The sequence below is a fragment of the Cyclopterus lumpus genome, chromosome 24, assembly GCF_009769545.1.
Source record: "Cyclopterus lumpus isolate fCycLum1 chromosome 24, fCycLum1.pri, whole genome shotgun sequence".
Classification (NCBI taxonomy): Eukaryota; Metazoa; Chordata; class Actinopteri; order Perciformes; family Cyclopteridae; genus Cyclopterus; species Cyclopterus lumpus.
In genome coordinates, this window is record NC_046989.1 from 10,074,224 (window position 1) to 10,095,611 (window position 21,388).

The following is a 21,388-nucleotide window of genomic DNA, read 5'->3' on the forward strand; positions in this document are numbered from 1 at the left end:
AAGTAAAACAGGACCGGGTAAAACTGCAAGATCAAATTTCTTTCAACACACATTTTGTGCAAGTGTTTAAGTAACCCAGCAAGATGAGGAATGGCAGCCATCTTGCATCAGAATGCTACATTTAACACGTTATTTTTAGTTACTGTAGGACTTTGCAACCGTGGAATTGGTGCACATTTGCACAACAACGCTAATATTAGATTATGTTCTCCAATTTAAGATTACAAGACGAGTGAAATCAATGCATCAGTGTGTATATCACTTGTTCACATATGTATCTGATTTTTATTCACACTTTTCCAGAATTGTGCTTATGCTTCAATAAGTTCTCTGCAATAAGAAGCAATACCATTTTTGTTTGGTTATGACAAAACTGCTGGAAACTATTACAGGAGCACTTTGCAGCATGACCTACGGATAGTAATGATCACCAGCTAGAGACAATACCTTAGATTTGAGGTCTGTTATGACGGCATAAATGAGACATGAAACTACCAAAAAAATAATACTGACCATGGTGTAGAGGAAGTACCTCAAAACTGTGCATGTTACAGTGTTTTTTTTCCTTCTGTGTTACTTACTGGAAGACGTTACACTGCAGTCACTTTAATGGCTTACCTTCTGTTTTGTACCTTTTGGTTTACTGCTTTATCAGGAAGCCATTTCAAAATTGAGACAATAACACTCCAAGTTGAGTGTACCAGTTGTATATCACAAACACAAATAATCAATAAAATGTTATCCTTTTGGCTAGAAAATATATATATATATATATATATATTTACAATTATAAATAACTATTGTGAATAGGATAGAAACATTTCTATGTGTTTGATAAATGACTTTGCATAAAACTGAGATAAACAATAAACAAACAGAAAAAAATCACAAAGACACACACACGCACGCACACCAACAAATGTGAGGAAGAGTCCATCCCTGCAGCATATGGTACATATCGCCTGTTCTATAAACCAGGAGAATGTGCAAGTGAAAATCCAAAGACAGTCAGCCCTGTCCATCACCAGGAACATTCATTTCTGTTTAACTCCTCCAACCCTGTGGCTCCCTGCAGTCGCACCTTGTGCCCTCTAGCACAGCCAAGAGGTGGGCACCCACTGGGGCTCCGTGTCCAGCTTGTCTATCAGCCTGCGCAGCTCGTGGAAAGCCTGGTCTGGATCCATGTTCACGATGGTTGCATCAAAGAAGTGGCCGAAATTCTGCTCCATCTCGCGGGCCTTTTCAATAACCTCCTTTAGATCTTCGGGCTGTGCAGAGAAAACAAGGCATTGAAAATGAACAATATGTACGAGACATAAATATTAAATGCTTGCACGGTCATTATTTCTTTTTAAATTTAATTATTTGAATACTTCGATATTGTATATCGGTTTCATGTGATGCATGATGTTTGTCTATTTAGAGTACCAGGAGTAAACAATCTGTCTTTACTATTAACGTCCTGAAAAAGATGCTGTGAGGTCAAAACCGGACAAAAAAAGCTTTTAATATAACTTCTTTATTTGCCTAAGAGTGGCTAAAGAACGTTTTTCTTCTCTGTGATGAATCTTAAATGCTTACATTTTGCTAAAATATCTTTTATGCAAATAGCTGCATGCAAGATGTACAAACTATGAAACGTACAATGTGTGTAATAACCTTTAATGAGGGAAATACAATGTTGTACCTTTGGTGTTTTCCCATCTGAGGCCAGCAGGGTGCGTAGTCGTTCCTGAGAAGGAGGAGCGATGAAGATGACAAAGGGCTTGAGGTTGGAGGACCTTAGTACCTGCAGTGACTGACAAGAGGAAGAACAGGGACGTGCGAATATATGAAATGGATGGAAAGACCAAACCATGCACTCTTATGGCGTCTTCTTTACCGACTATAAAGTTTGCTATAACAGTCAGTATTAATGAGTTTGAAAAGGTTAATTATGTTTCGTCAAGCCACAAGCGTTGAGATCAAGACAGAGGGATATAATGTGCGTTGTAATCAACATTCAAGGCAGAAACAACATTGGGAATGGTCCAAGTCTCCTACCTTGGTGTGGAGGCAGAGCAAACAGATGCGTCCAGAGTTGATGACATGTCGAACTGAGTCGGTGCCGGTGCCGTACAAGTTCCTCTCATATTCCCCCGACTCAATGAATTTCCCTCCCGCTAGGTCGGTTTCAAAGGCAGGCCGACTCACAAAATGGTACTCGCGCCCATTACGCTCATGAATCCTTGAGTTTCTGGTTGTGTCTGAGCCACGAAGAAGGATAGATTATTTTGATTTATTGCGAGCTATTTTGACCAATTTGGACAATTAAAACTATATAGTAATTATAACTTTATAAGTTGTCAGTTAAATGTTTTGACATTAGAAACTTGTGAATGTTACAGGTGATTGTTGATGAAAAACTGGACATGCTTTGACAAGGCGTGGACTTACGTGGAACAGCAACAGCAAACTTTTCCGGTTCGATGGACAGAAGCCTTCGACGCAGCTCATCGTGACCGCTGTTTGGCGGACCAATCAGACCAATGGGGCGTTTGCGATTGGCAGGCTGGTGATAAAGTGACATCTCCTCATAGGTCAGGATGTCATCGTAGTCTGAAGAGACAGTTGGGAGGAATAATGAAACCCCCTTGACTAACATACCTAGTTCTTTCTAGCTCTTGGGATGCTGTTCTGTAACCAACTGTGAGATTTGTCCTAACACCACACTATTATGTTATCATTCCTGTGTTTGTGTGGAAGCGTTGTCTTTTATATTCATGTCCTGCTTCATGTTCAACCTTCTGTTGAGTATATATGTGCTAACTAACAACATCACACCCTTCACCCTTCAAGCCATTTAGGCACCTGCTGGGCACCTGTTGGTGCCCCCTCTGATCCCATCTGTGAAGACAGGACTAATCTGAGCTGTGACACACGAGTCTGGACAAGCTGCTGCGAGACAGACATGTCAACTCCGGCTAATGTGTAGGGTTAACACTGACAATGTGTGGACACTTGGAGAGCAGCCCAGGACAGGTGGTAGTCTTTCACTTGTGGTAAATGAGAAGTGACAGTAGGAGTTTTGTGAGTTAAGGGTGCAGCTTCTCAACGGGGGGTTGCTGAGGAAGAGGGAGCACTTTCTCAAACCAGCAACCGCACTTCTAAAAAGTTAAGCTTCTGAAGAAGCACAGCGAGAAAAAGAAAGTAGAGTCCTACCAATGTTTCTGCACAAGGTAGACATGCTCTTCTTCTTCGGTCTCTTGCTTTTCTTTGCATACCAAAGCCTCCCTGGAGAAATGAAAAGTAAAAAAATATTTGCTTTTTTTCAGTTTACTTTGTCACCATCTCCTAGACGCCACCAATTGTTCATGCGAGTCAGGGTGGAAGCAAAATGTTTGCAAATGATATCTTGTATTTTCTCACCACATATTGTGTGTTTACACATTGTACACTTACCTTGGTGCTCTTGACTGCTGTCTGTTATAGTTTTCTTCAAGGTCTCTCTCTGTTGCTGGAAGCTTTTTCCTGCAAAAGTGAAAAGCAAGGACAAGCAGATCAGCTCTCCAACTCTGTAAATATAGATACACAAATCCAGTGTATTTCCAATTTCCAACCACATGAATACAATAATTTAAAGATTTGAACATTTTGGTTGGTGTTCATTAATATGTCTCCATCGATAGCGTATGGACACCATGCACTGGACAACTACTCAGGAATGGAAAATTGCAAAAAAATACCAACAAGCTTTTCTTTGTTTTTCATAATCCTCTTAGTGCTTCCAGGCGTGTTGAGGAAAAGGCAAAAACAGGCCCCGCTTTCCATTTCCACCACTTAACCTCATTTTCCAGACAAAATCGCAAATAATTCTTAGGTGTTTGTTTTAATCTGCTTGACGTGCCAGGATAGTAGTTCCAGGTTTGTTATTTCTCACAGTAAAGGTTGTAAAATATACAGCTGTATGCATTGTAAGTAGACATACCATATGCGTTTTAGTTTTGATACAGTACAATGTGTTAATACATAAACAAACAACTTATCATACCAGCAGATTACTTTTTTTGTATTGGTTGCAATGTGTCCTTGCAGTTGTTAACTGCCCCTTGTGAAGCAATAAACTAAATTTGTATTTATCTAAACATGCTGAATATTGAGTGTTCAGCCCTGGTCTGATCCCTACCTGGAACCAGTCCTGCCAGAGGCTGGTTGTCCTCGTCTCCATCCCTGTAGGCCTGCCACCAGTTGGTGTCATCCTGGCTGATGACATGGAGGATGTCTCCCTTCTGGAAGGACAGGCCCAGCTCCCGACACGGTACAAAGGGGTCATCAGTGGGGTCGTAGTCAAAGTAAGCTCGTACGTGCATCTGAGGATGGGGTTTACAGCATCAAGGTTGGCGTTGCATGCATGCAAACAGACGTTCTCACGCACATGCACACGCACACACACACACACACACACACACACACACACACACAAACTCACACTCACGTCATTAGAGACTTACCACAGTCTGCCTGTGTGGGGCAGGTTTAATCTGAGAGCTCGGAATGAGGAGGAAGGTCAGAGTGCCTTGCATTTGTTGCTGATGATAAGGATGCGAAGCAATGAATTAAACATGACAGGGATCACATTTCCATTATACTATATTTTTTTACTGTATGCATTTACCTCAAAATCGTAGGAATGTTTTACTGCTTTGCATTTTTTTCAGAAATAAATGCATTAAGTGTTTGTGTCTAAATTGTATATTAGAAAATAAATACTGAGAATGAAGCCAACAAACACTATCAACAACAACAACCACCTAATATACACGTTTGCCAAACGAACAAACATTAATCTAGAGGTGGATATGCATTGTGGGTGAAACCTAATGTCAGACTCAATTTCCACCGGATAACTTCTGGTGGTCCTCACCAGTAAGTCATGGACTTCATTGACGTGTTTCCCACGAATAGATATCCCGTTGATCTCCAGGATCTCATCTCCCTCACTGAGAAGGCCGCTCTTCTCCGCTGCTCCACCTTTCACCACACGGCTCACCAGCACACTGTCCATGTCATTACGTACTGTTGCACCCTGATGGCCACACAGACAAACAAATTAATTGAATAATATTCTCTAGAATAACAGTGAACAGAGAAATACACGTCTGAATGCAGAAGGAGAGGCAACAGTTTGAATACAAATAAATATGTATCATACAGTGAACAGCATTGTATCATTTCCAATCTTTTTATATTTCCCTCTGGAGCTCATATTGACAGGCATTTTGCTGCCCTGCTGGTTCGTGGGTACACCGACAGACCCAGATGATAAATGAGAGTGTGGAGCATGGTGAAGGCATAGAGTAGAGGACACAAAAACTCAATAATAAATAACACAGCTACACACAACCATATATGTCTTTGTTCATCTTTCAACCTATTCACCCTCAAATTAAATGCTGCTTGGATATTTTAAAATTCTCAATGCACTAGAGTTACAATGGTACCAAAATTAGGTTTTTGGATGTGTAACAATTATCCTTGTTGCGTCTGTGAAGCTGTGAACAAATATACAAAGACATACTGTATGTGCACAGCAATAACAACGGTTAGTGTTAGATGGCGTCTCACCAGTGGAGTGTCACGGGCCTTCTCCAGCCGCACCAGTTTAACCGACTCTCCAATGTACTGAGTCAAATCCTCTTCTGCCATTTCCTGCCCTGCCACACTGTCATGAGCCTTCATCAGTGCCTGCCACATTAAACCGACACAGAGAAACACATAGACAAACAATACAGACATACAAAAGATTTACAGACACATGACGGACAGAAACAGACAGAAAAATAAAGAAGGAGGCAGCGTGAGTTAGAGGGAACGAATGCATGAATGGCTTCTGATTGTGTGTCTGTATAGATGTTGTCATTTATAGCAACTATGGTTGGTATGGAAATAAAGTGATCATCAATCATGTAGCATGGTTTACAACATGACGTTTATTGAGTGGTTTGAAAAAGAAGATACCACAGAAAATCCTAAAACGTTTTCCTTAAACATGCACCTGCTACCAGAAGCCTACCTATAACCCATCTTTTTTTAACAAGACCAGTCAGCAAACCCACCAGAAATAATACAGAGAAGGCTCCTTCACTTCATTTAAAAGTGACAAGCGCTCTGAGCCTCACAATTAATAACCGTCGGTCCAAATTAGTTTCTCTATCCTGCAGCAGAGGGGACCTAAGAGAGCAGAGGCCGGGCTAAGCTTTGGCATACACACAATCCGTCTTAATCTCCACCTCCATTTAACAGTCAGGATCCACCACCATCAATCATCAAACACCGTTGGCTTACCCGCTGGCGAAGAAACTGTGTTCTGCACTCCTAGAAATACAGGCGCTAACTAGAACCATATAGGGTTCTTTAGCTTATCCCAATAGAAGAACCACTGTTGGTTCCCGATAGAAGATTTTCTTAAGGTTCCATCTGGAACCCAACATGAAGATTTACAACTCGACATCTTAATAAGGTTCGACCAAAACCACCTATGAGAGGTTCTACTGAGAATCCTTCTATGGGGCAATGGTTTCACCCTGAACCCTCTCTGGAGGTCCAATCCAGCACCTTTTCACCTTCTAAGGGTGCTAGCTAGAACCCACCCAGGGAGTTCTATGGCTCCTAAAGGGCCGGGGCTGATGAGGTGCAGCGCAGCGTACATTAATCAGGATTCACAAAAACAGTTTTTGGGTTGTTTGGAAGTCTCCTCACTGGCGACAAGCTCACAAAAGAGGCGCCATTCTGCATTATAACTAGGAAAAGTGTACAAAAGGAAAGACTTTCTTACATCCATTTTAACTTAGCACCTATTTATTTTATAGAGATATTTTAGAAATGCTCTGTTTTTTCGAACATCATTGCTCTCATTTTAGTGTTGAGTGTAAGATTGAATTTAAAAGACACACCCCTTGAAAAACCCTTTATTCCAAAAGGGGTTCTTGAAAGAGAAATGGTTCTCGGTAGAACATCAACCTTTCAATAAGAACCCTTATTTCTAAGGATGAAAACAATGAAATGGAGCCTATACTTCTTACACATGTACATGTCCATTAGTTTTGGGTATGAGGCTGTTTACCTGTACATACCACAGGGTGACTCATGTGAGCCTCTGCTCACATGAGTCACAGAGCACAACTTAATCTGTTCCACTTTCTCTGCCACAAGGCAGGCTCACATCACATCACATCATATTGCCCCCGCTGGCTACATGGATCCAGCTCAGTGGAGGGCTTAACAGAGCAATGAGAGAAATTGGTAGTTCAAAGTCATGCAGGTCAAAAATCTGACCATTGGCGTTGGTTCCCCTGTCAGAACCCTCAACCATAAAATCTCGGCAGCATCATCCACCTATGGTCTTTTCTTACCTTACTGCCTCTCTAATAGATGATAATGTCTGATAATGTGGGGACTTTTCTTTCTACAGAAGAATCACTGAAGCTTGAACTGACAAATGTAGAGCATCGGCAGTTCAAAGCAACTTCAAAGCAATGCAATTTTGAATATCTGTTTGATTCTTCTCTTGTCTTCACGTTTGACTGACGCACAGGAAGCCAAAGTGTGTGAGGCTTTTTAAAATGCGACGCCTTACACAGCTGCAGCTTACAAGTGGCTTGTACCTATGAGGGCTTATAGTGTCTGTAAAGATGGAGGAAGTGGCACACCTAAGAGGAACCTCAAAATGTGCCAGGTAGTCAGCTGTGCCAGCAGCAGCCGAGGCAATACACTCCTTATGAAACAGGAAACAGGCAAATTGGATCTGGAGAAACTGTCATTGTGCTAAATGTCTAAACAAGTGGGCAAAGAGACATACATCATCTATATAATCAGAGGGACTCCCACAACATCACAATAATCTGGCTCATAACTAGGGTTGCAAAGGGGCGGAAAGTTTCCTCTGGAATTTTGGCTCGGGAATTAAAAAAAATAAATAAATGTGTGTTGGGGGGTGGTGATCATAGGGAATACACCTTTTTTATTCAACGTTCATGTTTTTGTTGTTCGATGAAAGAATAAAGTTCTACTGACAAAATGTCCAAAAAGTCATTTTTAAAAGTTGTATTATAAATGTTTGCATGCATGTCTGCTTATGACAAGGCAAATACAGTTAAATTACCCCAACATTTTCTGTTTATTCCTGTTAATTAACATGGAAAGTTTCCAACTTTGAATATTCCCGGAATTTTGCAACCCTGCTCATAACTAAAGATTAGAAGTTATTGGACTACCTTTGAATAGTCAACTTTTTTAATTCATGTTTTTTTTTAGTTGAGCTTCATGTTTTAATAATCATAATATAATAACATAATTTGAACTACATTTTGTAACTGTCTGGCAACATTACTGTATGTAAGAGAAGCATCCACCTTGCCAATTATTTCATAAGCATAATTCATTATTTGAGCTGACTGCAATCATGTTTCATAATTGTTGGATTCCACAACCAAGGGAATTTAAAGCCGATGTTATAAAAGTGGCAACAAATAGAAAGTTAATTCAATGTGGGGTTCGTAATCTTGAGAAACTAGCAAGAGGATGCTAGATTATCAAAACAAACACCAGCCCAGCAGTACCAACTCTTTTCCAATACATGTAGTAGAAATGTAGTTGTTGCTTGCATCCAGCTCTTCTAATTAGATAATTCACAAACAAATCTGTGAAGTAGAGCGAGAGGTGAATTATAGCAAACTATTTAAAGATCAATTGGCCATCCTTTGCCAATGATCCCATTGAAATTAACAATATGGATTTAGGTCTAGTTGCAAAGCCAAAGACAACAGCACCGCGGTGTGGCATAAAGTTATCAGAAAAGACAATCAAATGATAATCACAGTTATTTGTATGACAATTGAACCTCAACTAACATTTCATGATTTTAACCTTTGCCTCCACAAAGATTAACCTTATAAAAAGGATAAAGGGGTTTCATTCATATATACGAAACGACTCATTGCAGAGAAATTGCCCCAAAGCTACAGCCTGTCTTCAACACAAATACACATGACATACAGATCAGCAGGATCTTTTACAGATTTTGTATTACCTCTTTTTCTTAATAAATTTCAAAGAAAGTGGCATGCACTCTGCTGCAAAGAACGCACCAATCATGCTTTGTCATTACCAGGAGAGCTGGCCTGCATTACAACCTAAACTACATAATGGCCTTCCTTAAATTACCCACAAGATCAATCTTTGGAACAAAACAGACTAGTTGACCTTGAAAAAATAACAAGATAAAACTAATTTGTCATACAAGATTTCATCTCTAAAGCAGACATCCGTCCTGCCACAGTATCATAACGGAGCGATCCGTCATTGGATCTGCCTTTTATCTCAGTATGCATGATGATACAAGGTCGCAAAGAAAAACGGTCCTCCATTTGCCTTTGAACTGGTTAGCAAGTAAATGCCATTATTTTCCTTTCCTTTCCTATAATAAACTAGTATATATACTTAATCTTGAAGTAGTCTGACATCACGGTTGAAGTAACAAGAGAAACAATTACCCTATTGGACAGTATTACAATAATAATATTTCTAGTATTCAAATGATCTGGCTATGAACTTAATAAATGAGTTAGTCTATCATTGGTTATTAATATGTCACGACTGAAAAGCTGACCTGGAGATGAGGATTGGTGAGCAGAGCCGTGAGCTCCAACCCCTCCTTATGTTGGCTGGACAGGAGAATCTTCTGGACCTGAACAGAAACAGGGACAGGACTCCAGTGAGGTACATGACCCTGAGAGAGATCAACAGGGTGAACAAGTAACGTCAAACACAAAATAAAAGAGTTTCGTACCAATTTAGACCCCCTCAACTGTTATCGATTGATTTATATAATCAAAACTATGATCAAAATCTCTAATCTCTTAACTTTTAAAAATTGAAAGTCTAAAAGTATTATTTTTACTAAAAACTGTGACTTAAGTCAGATTTGAGTGTAAAGCTGCCAGACTCCATCAGAACTGCTGGTCAGATGGTGGAATAACTTGTAGCATACGACAACTTCTGTAACTTGCCGGAAACCGAAAACCTCACCACACACACACACACACACTGCCCGGCCAGCTGTGAGGAGGTGAGAGAGAAAGCCAGGGCCTTGACCTTCTCTCTCAAGCTCTTTTTTCCATGCGTAACCCCCGTATTTAGCGATGATCGTGTCATCATCTTTTCCTATGATGGCCTTCTTACAGCCGTCGGTGAGTGTGGCCATTTGGAACAGCTACAAACGCTCTTCAATTCCGGCATGGTGAGACAAGACGTCGCACAAACTAATTATTTTCTAGCGGTACCTGGCCCTAAGCCATGTGTCTCAAGTACTCACTACTGAATACATTAGTGCCACCGAGAGGATGCATTCTTTGGATTTTAGTGACTCAATGACCCACTTCAGGGGAGACCGTCAACATTTTACACATCATATCTCAGTTCCATTTGGGTTAAGATATCCCAAACACAAAACATACAGAAACCTCATGAGTGTTTTTACATGCATTGTTTTTTTAATCGCATAACAGGTTCTTCAATTGGCGGAAAATGTATTTTCACATTTTACTGTACTCGTGTCCCTTGCTTGGTCTGGGTACCTTTTATTATGACTTTGTTTAGTGTCTCGCTTCCAACAGGTTTTATTTTCTGATGCTTACATCCAACATTATTGCTCATTATGTATTAGATTGAGAAGATCAGATTTCATAAGTTCGAGGCCCAGGACATTTTAATAATTTGATTCTTGTGTTGTCATTTTGTGGGATGTTATATTGCTATTATATGCTATTGTTTGTGGCTTGGACTGGGTATTGAATCATAGCGGAAGGCTATTTTGGTGTTCTGATACTCCGTCTTTTGGCCTCTTCCTCGCCTGTTTGGAGATTAGTTCATCCATTACACTAATCAAACCCTCACTAACAACGTGACGCACTTTCCCCCCCAGCAGCGCTGTGCCTCGGCCCACGCTGCTGTAAGCTGCTGGAGTTTCTTTTTCTAGCCGCCCAGATCCTGCCCTCCTTCCTGTGATGTGCTGCACCGCCCAGCCAGCACCATGGGCTGCTGGGAGATTAGTTTACCCAACAGCCAATCTGAGTGTCACACAGCACAGCCACTTAGTTTAGACACACTGCAGCTCAAACTATTACGCGTTGTTAAGCACTTCGGGAGCTGTGTCTGGTGGGTGAGTACACAAACTGATTTACTGTACGCAGGAAGACAACGTGCTGTGTGGGAGAAGCAAAACAGATCATCTAACCCAGCCCCTCTATCCTCAAACCACTCCTGTCAAGACTGGAATACACATTATGTAGCTATACTGCTTGGTGTCCTTTGAATGAACTCTGGCAGCCCGTTTCGTCAAAACAAGGTTGAGTCCTACATATCTCGCCATCAGCTGAAAGTCCCACTGCACCAGTCTGAGTTGACACATGTTACACCAATCAAAAGTTGACATTAGTCCTAATGAAGTGCCTATTGTGAGTGTAGCCTGTCATTGTTGAATAGAGCGTCTACCTAATTCATAGAAAACCATATCACAATGTCTGTCGGTGACCGAGCGCCGTGTGACTGTGGCTGCATCTGAGCCGTCGGCGTACAGCGGCTCGGCTCCACAGGGACGCAAGTCAATTACTGCCGCTTTGCTTCAGTAGGAACAACTGGCTTGTGTGCTGGAAAGTGTGGCACATTCCCACCTACTCAAACCTGAATACTGAGATGGTTTCTTGCTCTCTGTCACTCTCTGTACGCCCAGGAGTCACGACTGTCATAGGAAACAGCAATTGGTGGACAGGGGAATCAAATAAAAATATACTGTGAACGTCTTTCATTCAGGACGCGCTGTGGCCACACTTTGCTCAACAAGCTGCCAAGGAGACGCGCAAGCCATTGGAAATAATAGGTTTCAGGGCACAGTGGTACAGTTGTTGTGTTCTGTGTGAAAGGCCTTTGATGCTTTATGCAGTTTATTTCCCAACCAGTGGATCACCAAATCACGTTAGTTAATGCCTTCTTCCCTTTCCATCTTTCTGTCATCTCACCCTCTTTTCGCCCTAATCTCCAATATACATTTTTCTTCCTTGTGCCTCTCTCCAATTCCCAGCACTCAATTTTCATGCTTGGCCGGGATCCAACAAATGTCTCATTTTTTGTTTCACTCACCTTGTTAAACATGACAATTTACATTTCATAATTATTCAGACTGACATGGCTGTCTTTTGGGCAGCTTTGTTGAATTAATGACCCCAAGCAAAAGATTCATTCTCATGCTTCATTAAGTTTGTTCAGATTCTTCACCCACAGAGGTACTTGCTTGTAAAAAAAAAATAGGCTTAGGGCAGTCCAAAACACAATCTAAAGGCGTTTATACCCGTATGCACAAACTGCCACCTCTTACTACTCTACTACTGCTAGTCTCATGAGCTACAGAATATATTTTGTGGGGCATGCTTAAAAGGTTATTCTTCCCTCTGGGTGCAATGCAGTTTCTCCTGGAGCTGTTGACACTAAAACCACCTACATTTACAAACTTTAAGATACAGCAGTATAAATGACGTGAACATGAACCGATAGCAAGGCTACTCTTGAGCTTTTAATACTACAGAAAAGTCAAAGTGCTTCCACAACATGTTTGTTTTCAGTGGTTTCAAAATGACCGTTATGGGTACCTCCTGGCAGAGATCTTCTGCTTGTGCTGTGAGGGGTGAGGTGGGAATGACTCTGGTCATCTGCTGGGATACAGCAATGTAGATGGAGTAGGCATTCTTGAAGTCCTCCTTGGCAAGGAGCTGCATTATCAGCTCCACATCCTGCTGGCTCTGCGCATCACCCAGGCAGTGGTGCGCCCACTTCAGAGCCTGCAACAACTCCACCAGTTCTGAGGTATAGAGGCGACACAGAGAAACATAGGGGCATGTCTTCCATCTCGTAATGTAACAATGGTCAAAATGCTAAGAGCTATACGTGTGCTTTTGCAAATTAGGGTGGAAGTTGTCTGTTATTGTTAAGAGAAAGGACCTTCATATAATATGCAGGCCTCCATATTTAAGAATTGAATGAAGAGCTATTCACAACACTGTGATGCGCAAACATATTTTAGTCTATTCAGACTGGACATAGGCTGTTGAGTCACCTAGATTCTACCTGAGGTGTAGAGGGGCATTGCCTGCCTGTCCACACCTTTCCAACAGGTGCGTCAATCATGTAAGGCAAAACTGTGCATTCAAGACATCCTTGTCTTTACAAGAAACAGAGGAAAATAATGTGTGTATCTGCCCTTTGATTCATAGCCGATCAAAAAGTGTAACGGGTTGTTCCTCGCCCCATGCTACACCCTTCCACCGTTTCATGAAAATGGTTTAATGGTTTTTCTTTCATCTTGCTGACGCACAAACTAAACTAAAAACGTAACCTCCTCGGAGAGGTGATGAAGTGAATTCAACTATTTATGTAAAAGTGACTGATTTAATAATGAGCCCATCTATCTTTTTTCATTTCATTTGAGAACACAATCAATACATTTCTGTACTCACATTGATGAGTTGTGCACACAACATAATACATTTGAGAAATTTTATTTTCCTGTGGCAACAAGAACAAGTCCCTAAATAGTGGAAATGGTGGACAGCCCCTAAAACACATAACCCTTCTCCACTACGGCCCTCTGCCCTCAATAGTCATTGTTTTACTCGAGTTCTGAGGTCTCCTCTCGCTTCCTTTGTGGCCTTCTTTCCTCCTTCCACCCTCTTAGAACACAGTAAAGACCCTCTAACCCTTACTGCCCTCCTCCTCTCAACTCACCCGCTACAGGATCCTGGTGGAATGTGTCTTTGATGGCCTTTTCCTTTCCTTCAAATGTGGGATTGTCAATGCCCACCTTGGGGTTTTGTGACAACTTCCTGAGCCTCAGTGAAGCATTGGGGTCGATGTCATGCTTCCCCCTGGTGTCCTCCTCTCTCCTCTTCTTAAGCTCCTCCTGGTAGTGCTGCATCCTCTCCATGTGGGCGCTGCAGTGTGGAGATTTGACAAGGCAACTATCGTCCCCTGGACAGTCCACTGCCCTCTCCCCGTGGCTCTTGGCCTGACCAGAGGCCTCTTGCACATAACCGTTCATATGGGACATGATCATCCCCGCTGCAGCAGCATACAGCTCTAACCACCCCAGTGTTTACTGAGCTCTGCTTGAGTAATATGAGGCACAGCTCAAAACAGAGGCCATAGCATGCCGGTGGAGGATGTCCTTTATGTTCTTTCTGTGGTCGGTCATTCTGAAAAACAAACAGAGTTAAAATGTATTTACTTTGCCATCTTAAGCATTTGTTATTTACTTTACTTTATACAAAAGTGTTTACATGGTAAACAAAAGGCAGGTCTTTTATTAATAGCACACTTTTTTGTACAATTTGCTTTTTTTACGTTGAGAAGGTTAAAATAAATAACTTCTTGGCGGTCTCTTTTATCGGATTCTTAATCATAAACAAAAGTTGAAAGGTGTCATTCAGGGTTTGAAATGAGCTCCAGCCAAATGCTGGTAAAATATGCAAGTGGCAGCCAGATTTTCTTCACTCACTAGTCAAAACAAATAATAATTATCTATTGAGCTACTGGTAGATTGTGGAATCCACCAGCTATTGACAGTGACCAACCCCGATATCATTGTCAAAAAAGATGCGCACCAGTTTGGCTGTTGCTCTGACAGAGTGATTGATAGCTTAATTGACAATACTGAAAATAAAATGGAGAAAATCTGGAGCTCTGGTTGCCATCACATTGTTTTCCCTGTTATACTTTAGAAGCATTGAAGGGTAAATCTGATTTTTTTTTAATTTTCTAAATATGTACTTTATGTAAGCTTTAATGTTTGCAGAGAAAGTCATCATCATCATCATAGATATTAAATGGACCTGTTCTTGTATAGCGCTTTTCTAGTCTTCCGACCACTCAAAGCGCTTTAACACTACATTACATCATCCACCCATTCACACACTGATGGGAGGGGCTAAGGCTCCACCTGCACATCAGCAGTAACTAACTAAATTAGTACATACTAACTGACATTTCTCAGAAAATCAGATTATTTTGCTAAATACTCAGTACTTTTCCTTTACAAGAAAACATGCGATATCGTGATGTAATTATTGAGACATGAAATTAGCTAGATAGATCAAAGATGTTGGCCATATTGCTTAGCTCTAATGCAGGACCCAACTTGACTCCTACCTCCTCTCAACTATCACACCACTAATCTAACTCCATACATGGAAAGCTCTCTGGCCGCAGTCACCTAAAATCCCTTCAGTTCAACATCATCCAGCTGGTTGCTTGGTTACACCAACTGTCCCGTCCTCATGAGCACCTTAATCAAAATATCCATCTGTAGCCTACACAGAAATACTGCATTTGAGGCTACTACCTGATCTCTGCTTGTTGTGATTAAGATGGATTATAATCTATTTAAGGTTTCTTCTTATAATCTATTTAAAGATTATTTGTGTATTAATCTGGATTCGCAAATGTGGTAGTATAAATGGGAGATATTCACTTGGAGTCGATGTTAGTTCAGTTTGTGAGAAAAAAACGTAATCTATCTTCTGGAACAGAAAACCATTGCATGAGGAGTGAAAGTGTTCAGGCCAAAAATAAGGATATATAGAAAGCCTGTCTTCATTTTTCACATAATAACATTAGCTTTAGTTTGAATACCATGCAGAGGCTTAGGTGGTGCTCTCTTTCTACAAACCTACAATGACTTAAATACATTGCAGGCTCAACACACCTGTTTGCATATTTCCTGGAACCACTACTGTGCAAAAGATAATTTAACTTCCATGTTTGCCCGTTTTACTACTAAGGCCTAACAATCCAATACATTGTTCTGTGTGGATGACAGACCTTAAGTACCAAAAGGATAAACATGGCTTTGTCACTAAAAGCCACTTTTGTCAGATCGTCAGTCATACACACATGCCACCTGCTACCTCATGGCAGCCCTCCCCCTCTTCTACCTTCTTCCCACAGCTAATTACATTTGGCAGGTCTATCCCCCGGCTCTTGGACCAAGCTCCTGAACCCCTCCCCTGCGGAAGCATTTAGCTACGTTTAAAGTGGCGGTGTACGGCTGACAAACAGCAGAGACTTCCAGCGGGCCATCTGTTCCTGTGGGCTTAATTAAGCCTGGGATCTCATGCCCTAGTCTAGCTCAATGGCCACAACAGCACTGGGAGGGATGCTGGGAAGGGAGAGACAGAAGGTGTCGAACAATTATAATGAATGGAAGTGCACACACCCACCTAGACATAAACAAACAACACAATACGAACAATTTGGTGTCCGTAAGCTATGTGGAGCAAGTTCAAAATATTACATATTTCTGCAAAATTAAATAAGAGCTAATCATGTCATGCGATTTACAATTAGACAGTAACATTCATGCTCATATCTGCAAGGCCACTAACTGAAAAGGATGAGTTGACACTGGATGGACACAATTATAAAATACTTACAAAATAATACAGAATTTATGAGTAATGGTGCTAGAATATCCTCATATGCCGTTTATTCTTAACCCATAACATAAATTGCATGCCTGCCTCTTGAGGAGAGGGATCCCTCCTCAGATGCTCTCGGTTATTTGGAGGAGATACGTTTTACTCATCCAAAGCCAGGGTCCAAGGACAGAGGGTGTCATATGTTGTACAGATTGTAAAGCCCCCTGAGACAAATGTGTGATATTCCTCTGATAACAGAGCTGCAACTTGACTTGCATGCATGATGAAAACAACTCCAGTGGTACGTATTCACTAGGGCTCAAGGAGATATGGTTAAAAAGATCTGGAATATGCTGGTAATTATGCCATCGTAGGACATGTCCTACGATGGCATACTTAATATAAGCATTCTTGTCAAGACTATATTCACAAACACATCTCACAAAAATGTTGTGATGCACCTCAATGTGGCGACTCTATTCATTTCTCCAATTGATGTCCTAATGCAATTTCCTTCAAACTAAAATGTAATTATATTGTCCCAGTGTTTTGGTTTCACAGTCTGTTCAACACAAAGAAATACATAGCAAGTTATAGACAAAGACAGAACACATAAACCATTCATGCTAATGGTTGTAATTTCCTCCTGTTTGTGTCATAACATCATTAGGCTACTGGAGGCTTCTCTCTATTTCTTACCAAAAGTAGACTTCAACATCGGCAGATCAAAAATCCCCCCATTAAGTAACATTACTTGTAAACATGATAAACAAGTAACGCTCATACGGTACAGTAGCAGTCATTTGTTCAGCTACTTGACTTTATTATCATAAAAGTACGGGTTATCACTAAAAGTAACGTAAATGAAACGTAAAGTGAGATTCGATAGGTGTACCCTACAGATCTCTACCGTAATCAGCTACATGTATAAATGTTGAGGGTGAACATTGAAAATCAAGTCATCTTGTTTTAAAAACTAGCGTTAGCTGCCTCGGCTCGAGGTCACTTTAACTTAAGGCACGGAGTCACCGGGGGAATTACAGTCTATCCGTCTCGTGCAACTTTCCAAAAGAGCAGTGCTGTAGCACATTGATTCACAGCAGCAGCGGACACACATGTAGAAACACACTGCGGTTCGTTCCCGAGTGAATTATTAAACTTGTTAAACAACAGCAACCCATTTAGCTTATTAGCCCCCGGCACCGCTAACTGCGTAGCTTCACGGTACCGTTAGGCTAGCTGTCCCGTAACAGACTGCGTTTACTCACCACTTTTAAATATACAACGTCGAATGGGTTTAGGGAAGAATTGGTTATTTCTTCATCCTCCAACACTCTGGTTATGTGTGTTTTATTGACACACGTGCGGTCAGGAAAAGCGCCAGGTCTCTCCTGGTCTTCACGGGCTCGCGTTTAGCCGCTGCAGTGACTTTCGTCCAGGCAAAGTCGGGACCCCACGCTCGGGACACTTGTGGCCATTGCTGAGCCTGGTGTTTTGAGTCGTCTCCTTGGCAACACTGCGGCTCCACAGCGCCCCCCCCACCACTGCCGGACACGTGATAACCATATACAGCCTCTGGCCGTGACCAACATCTCCCACATTGCAACCAAGAGGCCCACTTCAAAGATGATGAATACATAAAAAACAACTGTACTCACTTAAGTAGAACTAACTAAATAGTAGCATCAATATAAAGTACCAAAACTAGTATACATCATTCAGAACGGCCCATTTCAGTCAGAATATAATGTATTATTTGAGTATAGTTATTGGTGCATTAATGTGAAAGCGTTACTTTAATGTTGCAGCTGGTGGAGGTAGTGGTTGTTTTCATTACTTTATAGACTGTCAGGTAGTTTAATCTAAATTAATGCAGGAGATTTATATATATTTAATTATTATTATTATTATTAATATTGTTATGTATTAATAACCTGAATCTAAAAAGTAAGTAGTAACGTACATAGTACCAAGTAAAAGTTGTCAAGTAAGTAGGCTAATTTCGTAGGCAAAAGTTTAAAAAAGCAGTATCAAGTAAATGTACTTAAACTATCAAAAGTAAGACTACTTATGAATGACATTTGTAAACATTATTGATGCATTATATGAAAGCATCATTTAAAGTTGATATACTTTGTGTCCTTTCCTCTTAAACAATACAAACTATGAAGATACACATTGTTCAAACCCACAGCACTTCCTTAAGATCACATGATACCCAAATATGTCAAGCTTAAAATGCAGAACGGAATTTGACTTAAAGATTTCCATGTGATGGAATGGTCAGCTCCAGCTACAAAGAACATTTGGGTTTAAATATTTCATTTAGTTAAAAATATCATAAAGCTTTAAAGAAGAGCTGAAACAAACTAATACAGAACATGTATGACAGTACTTGAGCCTGCAACAACTGACTTTTCCCCATGGGGGCAGTTGAGAACACAGCATTGACAAATTATAACGTTTTTAGTTTATATGGCAAGTTTGCTATAAAACATTATTTACTCATCCAGCAGATAAGGAGCAATATTATGATTAATTTAGGGTTGTGTTTTTTGGCCACCTGGTACCCTATTCACTCTCTTTTAGCTCTGTTTTCGATGTTTAGTAGTTGAGGGAAGTATGTGGCTCATTAGTTAAAAAACACTAAATTGAACTTCATGATGGAAAATTCCAGTCCTAATCAGTATGGTTTATTCTCTGGGAACATTAATAATGTATGGACAACATTTCATATCAATTAATCCATTAGCTGCTGATGTACTTTAGTCTGGACCAAAGGGCCGACAGCCTCCACAGAGCTACACTGCTAGCACGGCTAAAAACCTTGTTAATTGCAATACATTAGATTTTTTAAAAATGCTGTCTTCCTTCTGAGTCAGATACTCTGGAGTCAGTTTATATAAGCTACAAAAGGCAAATCCTATTTCTGACAATTTCCAATTCAATACGATTTTCTCTACAGAAAAATCCTAACAGTTGAACCGGTTGTGAAATAAAAGAGCAAGCTGCACTTCCTAAATGAGGTAAGGAAAACTTCCTCATGAAGGAATTAAACCAATCAAAAGAAATATAATGACGTTTATAGTGGTGTTAAATTAGAAGTTGTTTCAGGTATTTTGTTCATGTAATTTATATAGCTGTGATGTTTAATTGTAAAGATCAGAGACCTAAAAGACCTTCATCATGACTGTACAGAAGACTTTTGTTCTGGTTTTGCCCTACAACAGCTCCACAATAAATACTTGTGTGTAAGCAGCATTTAAAATATAGCATTAGTAAATGTACTTATTCACTTTCCACCACAGGCTAACAGTGAGTATACACAAAATGCAAATTACAGTCAAACCCTTCAGTTAGTGAGTTAACAGCACTCGTAATTTATACTGCAGCGGCAAAAAACTACCAAATTGACCTTAAAATATTTCCCTCATTATTTCCTCACATGACCAAACGGGATGAGACAATTCCTTCCTTCTCCTGTATGCAGACCTGAAATTATCACTAATTATCCTGCCATCTATTTCATTTGTTATCCCAATGGCCTGAGCAAGTTGAATTATTTCTTGGATAATGTGAAACTCAAGGAGCAACTCGGAGATGAAATGCTTGGCAAACCTGTATCCTCTAATAAATCAAATACACTTATTGCACATGAGCGTAGAGCATTTGCCGTTATTCTGTCCAGTCATCTCCACGCTGATCCCTTTACATTCCACCCATTCACAGATTAATTAAAATAAGTTCTCTTCACAGCACTATTAATCATCACCAACTAATGGGATCTACTGTCATTTCCACTTGCAGAGCAGAACAGAAACGGTCTAATCTCATACAGCCTCAGAAATATCTACACCAAAGCCTGAAGCTGCCCTTTTCCTGCTGTATTTTCTATTAGGTTAATCCTTTCTGACACCTCTGTGCTTAACCTCCTTTCCTCATTAGGCTCTCTCCTGCCAGTTCCCGTTTCTTAAATACTTTCTTCCTAGAAAGAAAGACAGTTCAAATCCCCCTCGCTTTGCAGTGCTTCATTCAAATGCAGCTGTTTTTTCTTTGTTCATCTAATAAGCAGCAGCAAATGAAATACTCAGATGCTTAAGTCAAATAATTATTGTCAAAAATATACTACAAATATTTGAAGTTAAAGTACTTGTTCTGCAATAGTAGTACTCAAAATGAGCCACAACTAATAAGTGTGGTGATCCTCTATCTATGGGTCGGGTCCCCTATGGTTACAAGATCCATTTGCGGGGTCATGAGATGATTAATGCGATAGAAAATAATGAAAAACTAAGGGTCTGCTACATACATTTATATTCAAGATACAATATTTCGTTCTGTAATATGAAGGTTTAAGTGGACCTAAAAAATGCATCCCTTACTTCTAAGAAGGTCTCAGTATATCTCAGAAAACCTTCATATTAATGCAGTTCACATTCACATTTGGAAACTGTATCCACAATGATTGGTATGGAAGGTAAGACATTACTCATTCATTCATAATTCATGCACTTCTCTAATCTTCAGGCTACCAGCTACCAAACATTTACATGTACCAAAGAAGAAAATCACTATTTTTTCGTTCAATATATTTTATTAAAAAAGGAAACCCAACAAGAACTTTTTTTACATAATGATCAAGGATTTTTATTATCTTAGTCTCTTTCATCAGTTTCATATCATTACAGAAAATGTTATAGTACAGCGTTGTTCAATGTCTCCTCATTGCTTAATAATTTCCTTAGGAGTGCTGGTCACATATATCTGTACAATATGGTTCTTATTTTTTCTGTACATTTTTTGTGAAGTTGGTTAAAAAGGCTGTCAGCACTTAAAGAAGCTGCTTCTTTTATTTCTTTTTTTTATTCTTAAATAGTTGATCAAATAAA

The 21,388-nt window shown here is 40.3% G+C and overlaps 1 protein-coding gene across 1 annotated transcript; it reads right to left on the reverse strand.

Moving 5' to 3' along the window:
• Positions 1–326: 326 nt before the first annotated feature.
• On the reverse strand, positions 327–17,979 carry mpp5b (membrane protein, palmitoylated 5b (MAGUK p55 subfamily member 5)). Its single transcript, XM_034527597.1, has 14 exons — positions 17,768–17,979; positions 13,813–14,279; positions 12,681–12,889; positions 9,647–9,724; positions 5,605–5,724; positions 4,904–5,065; positions 4,491–4,568; positions 4,166–4,349; positions 3,442–3,510; positions 3,202–3,273; positions 2,437–2,598; positions 2,044–2,246; positions 1,688–1,798; positions 327–1,268 (listed from the first exon to the last, which is right to left on the reverse strand). The coding sequence occupies exons 2-14, from the start codon at positions 14,138–14,140 to the stop codon at positions 1,092–1,094; spliced, it is 1,953 nt and encodes a 650-aa protein (XP_034383488.1). The 5' UTR covers positions 14,141–14,279; positions 17,768–17,979; the 3' UTR covers positions 327–1,091.
• Positions 17,980–21,388: the final 3,409 nt, after the last annotated feature.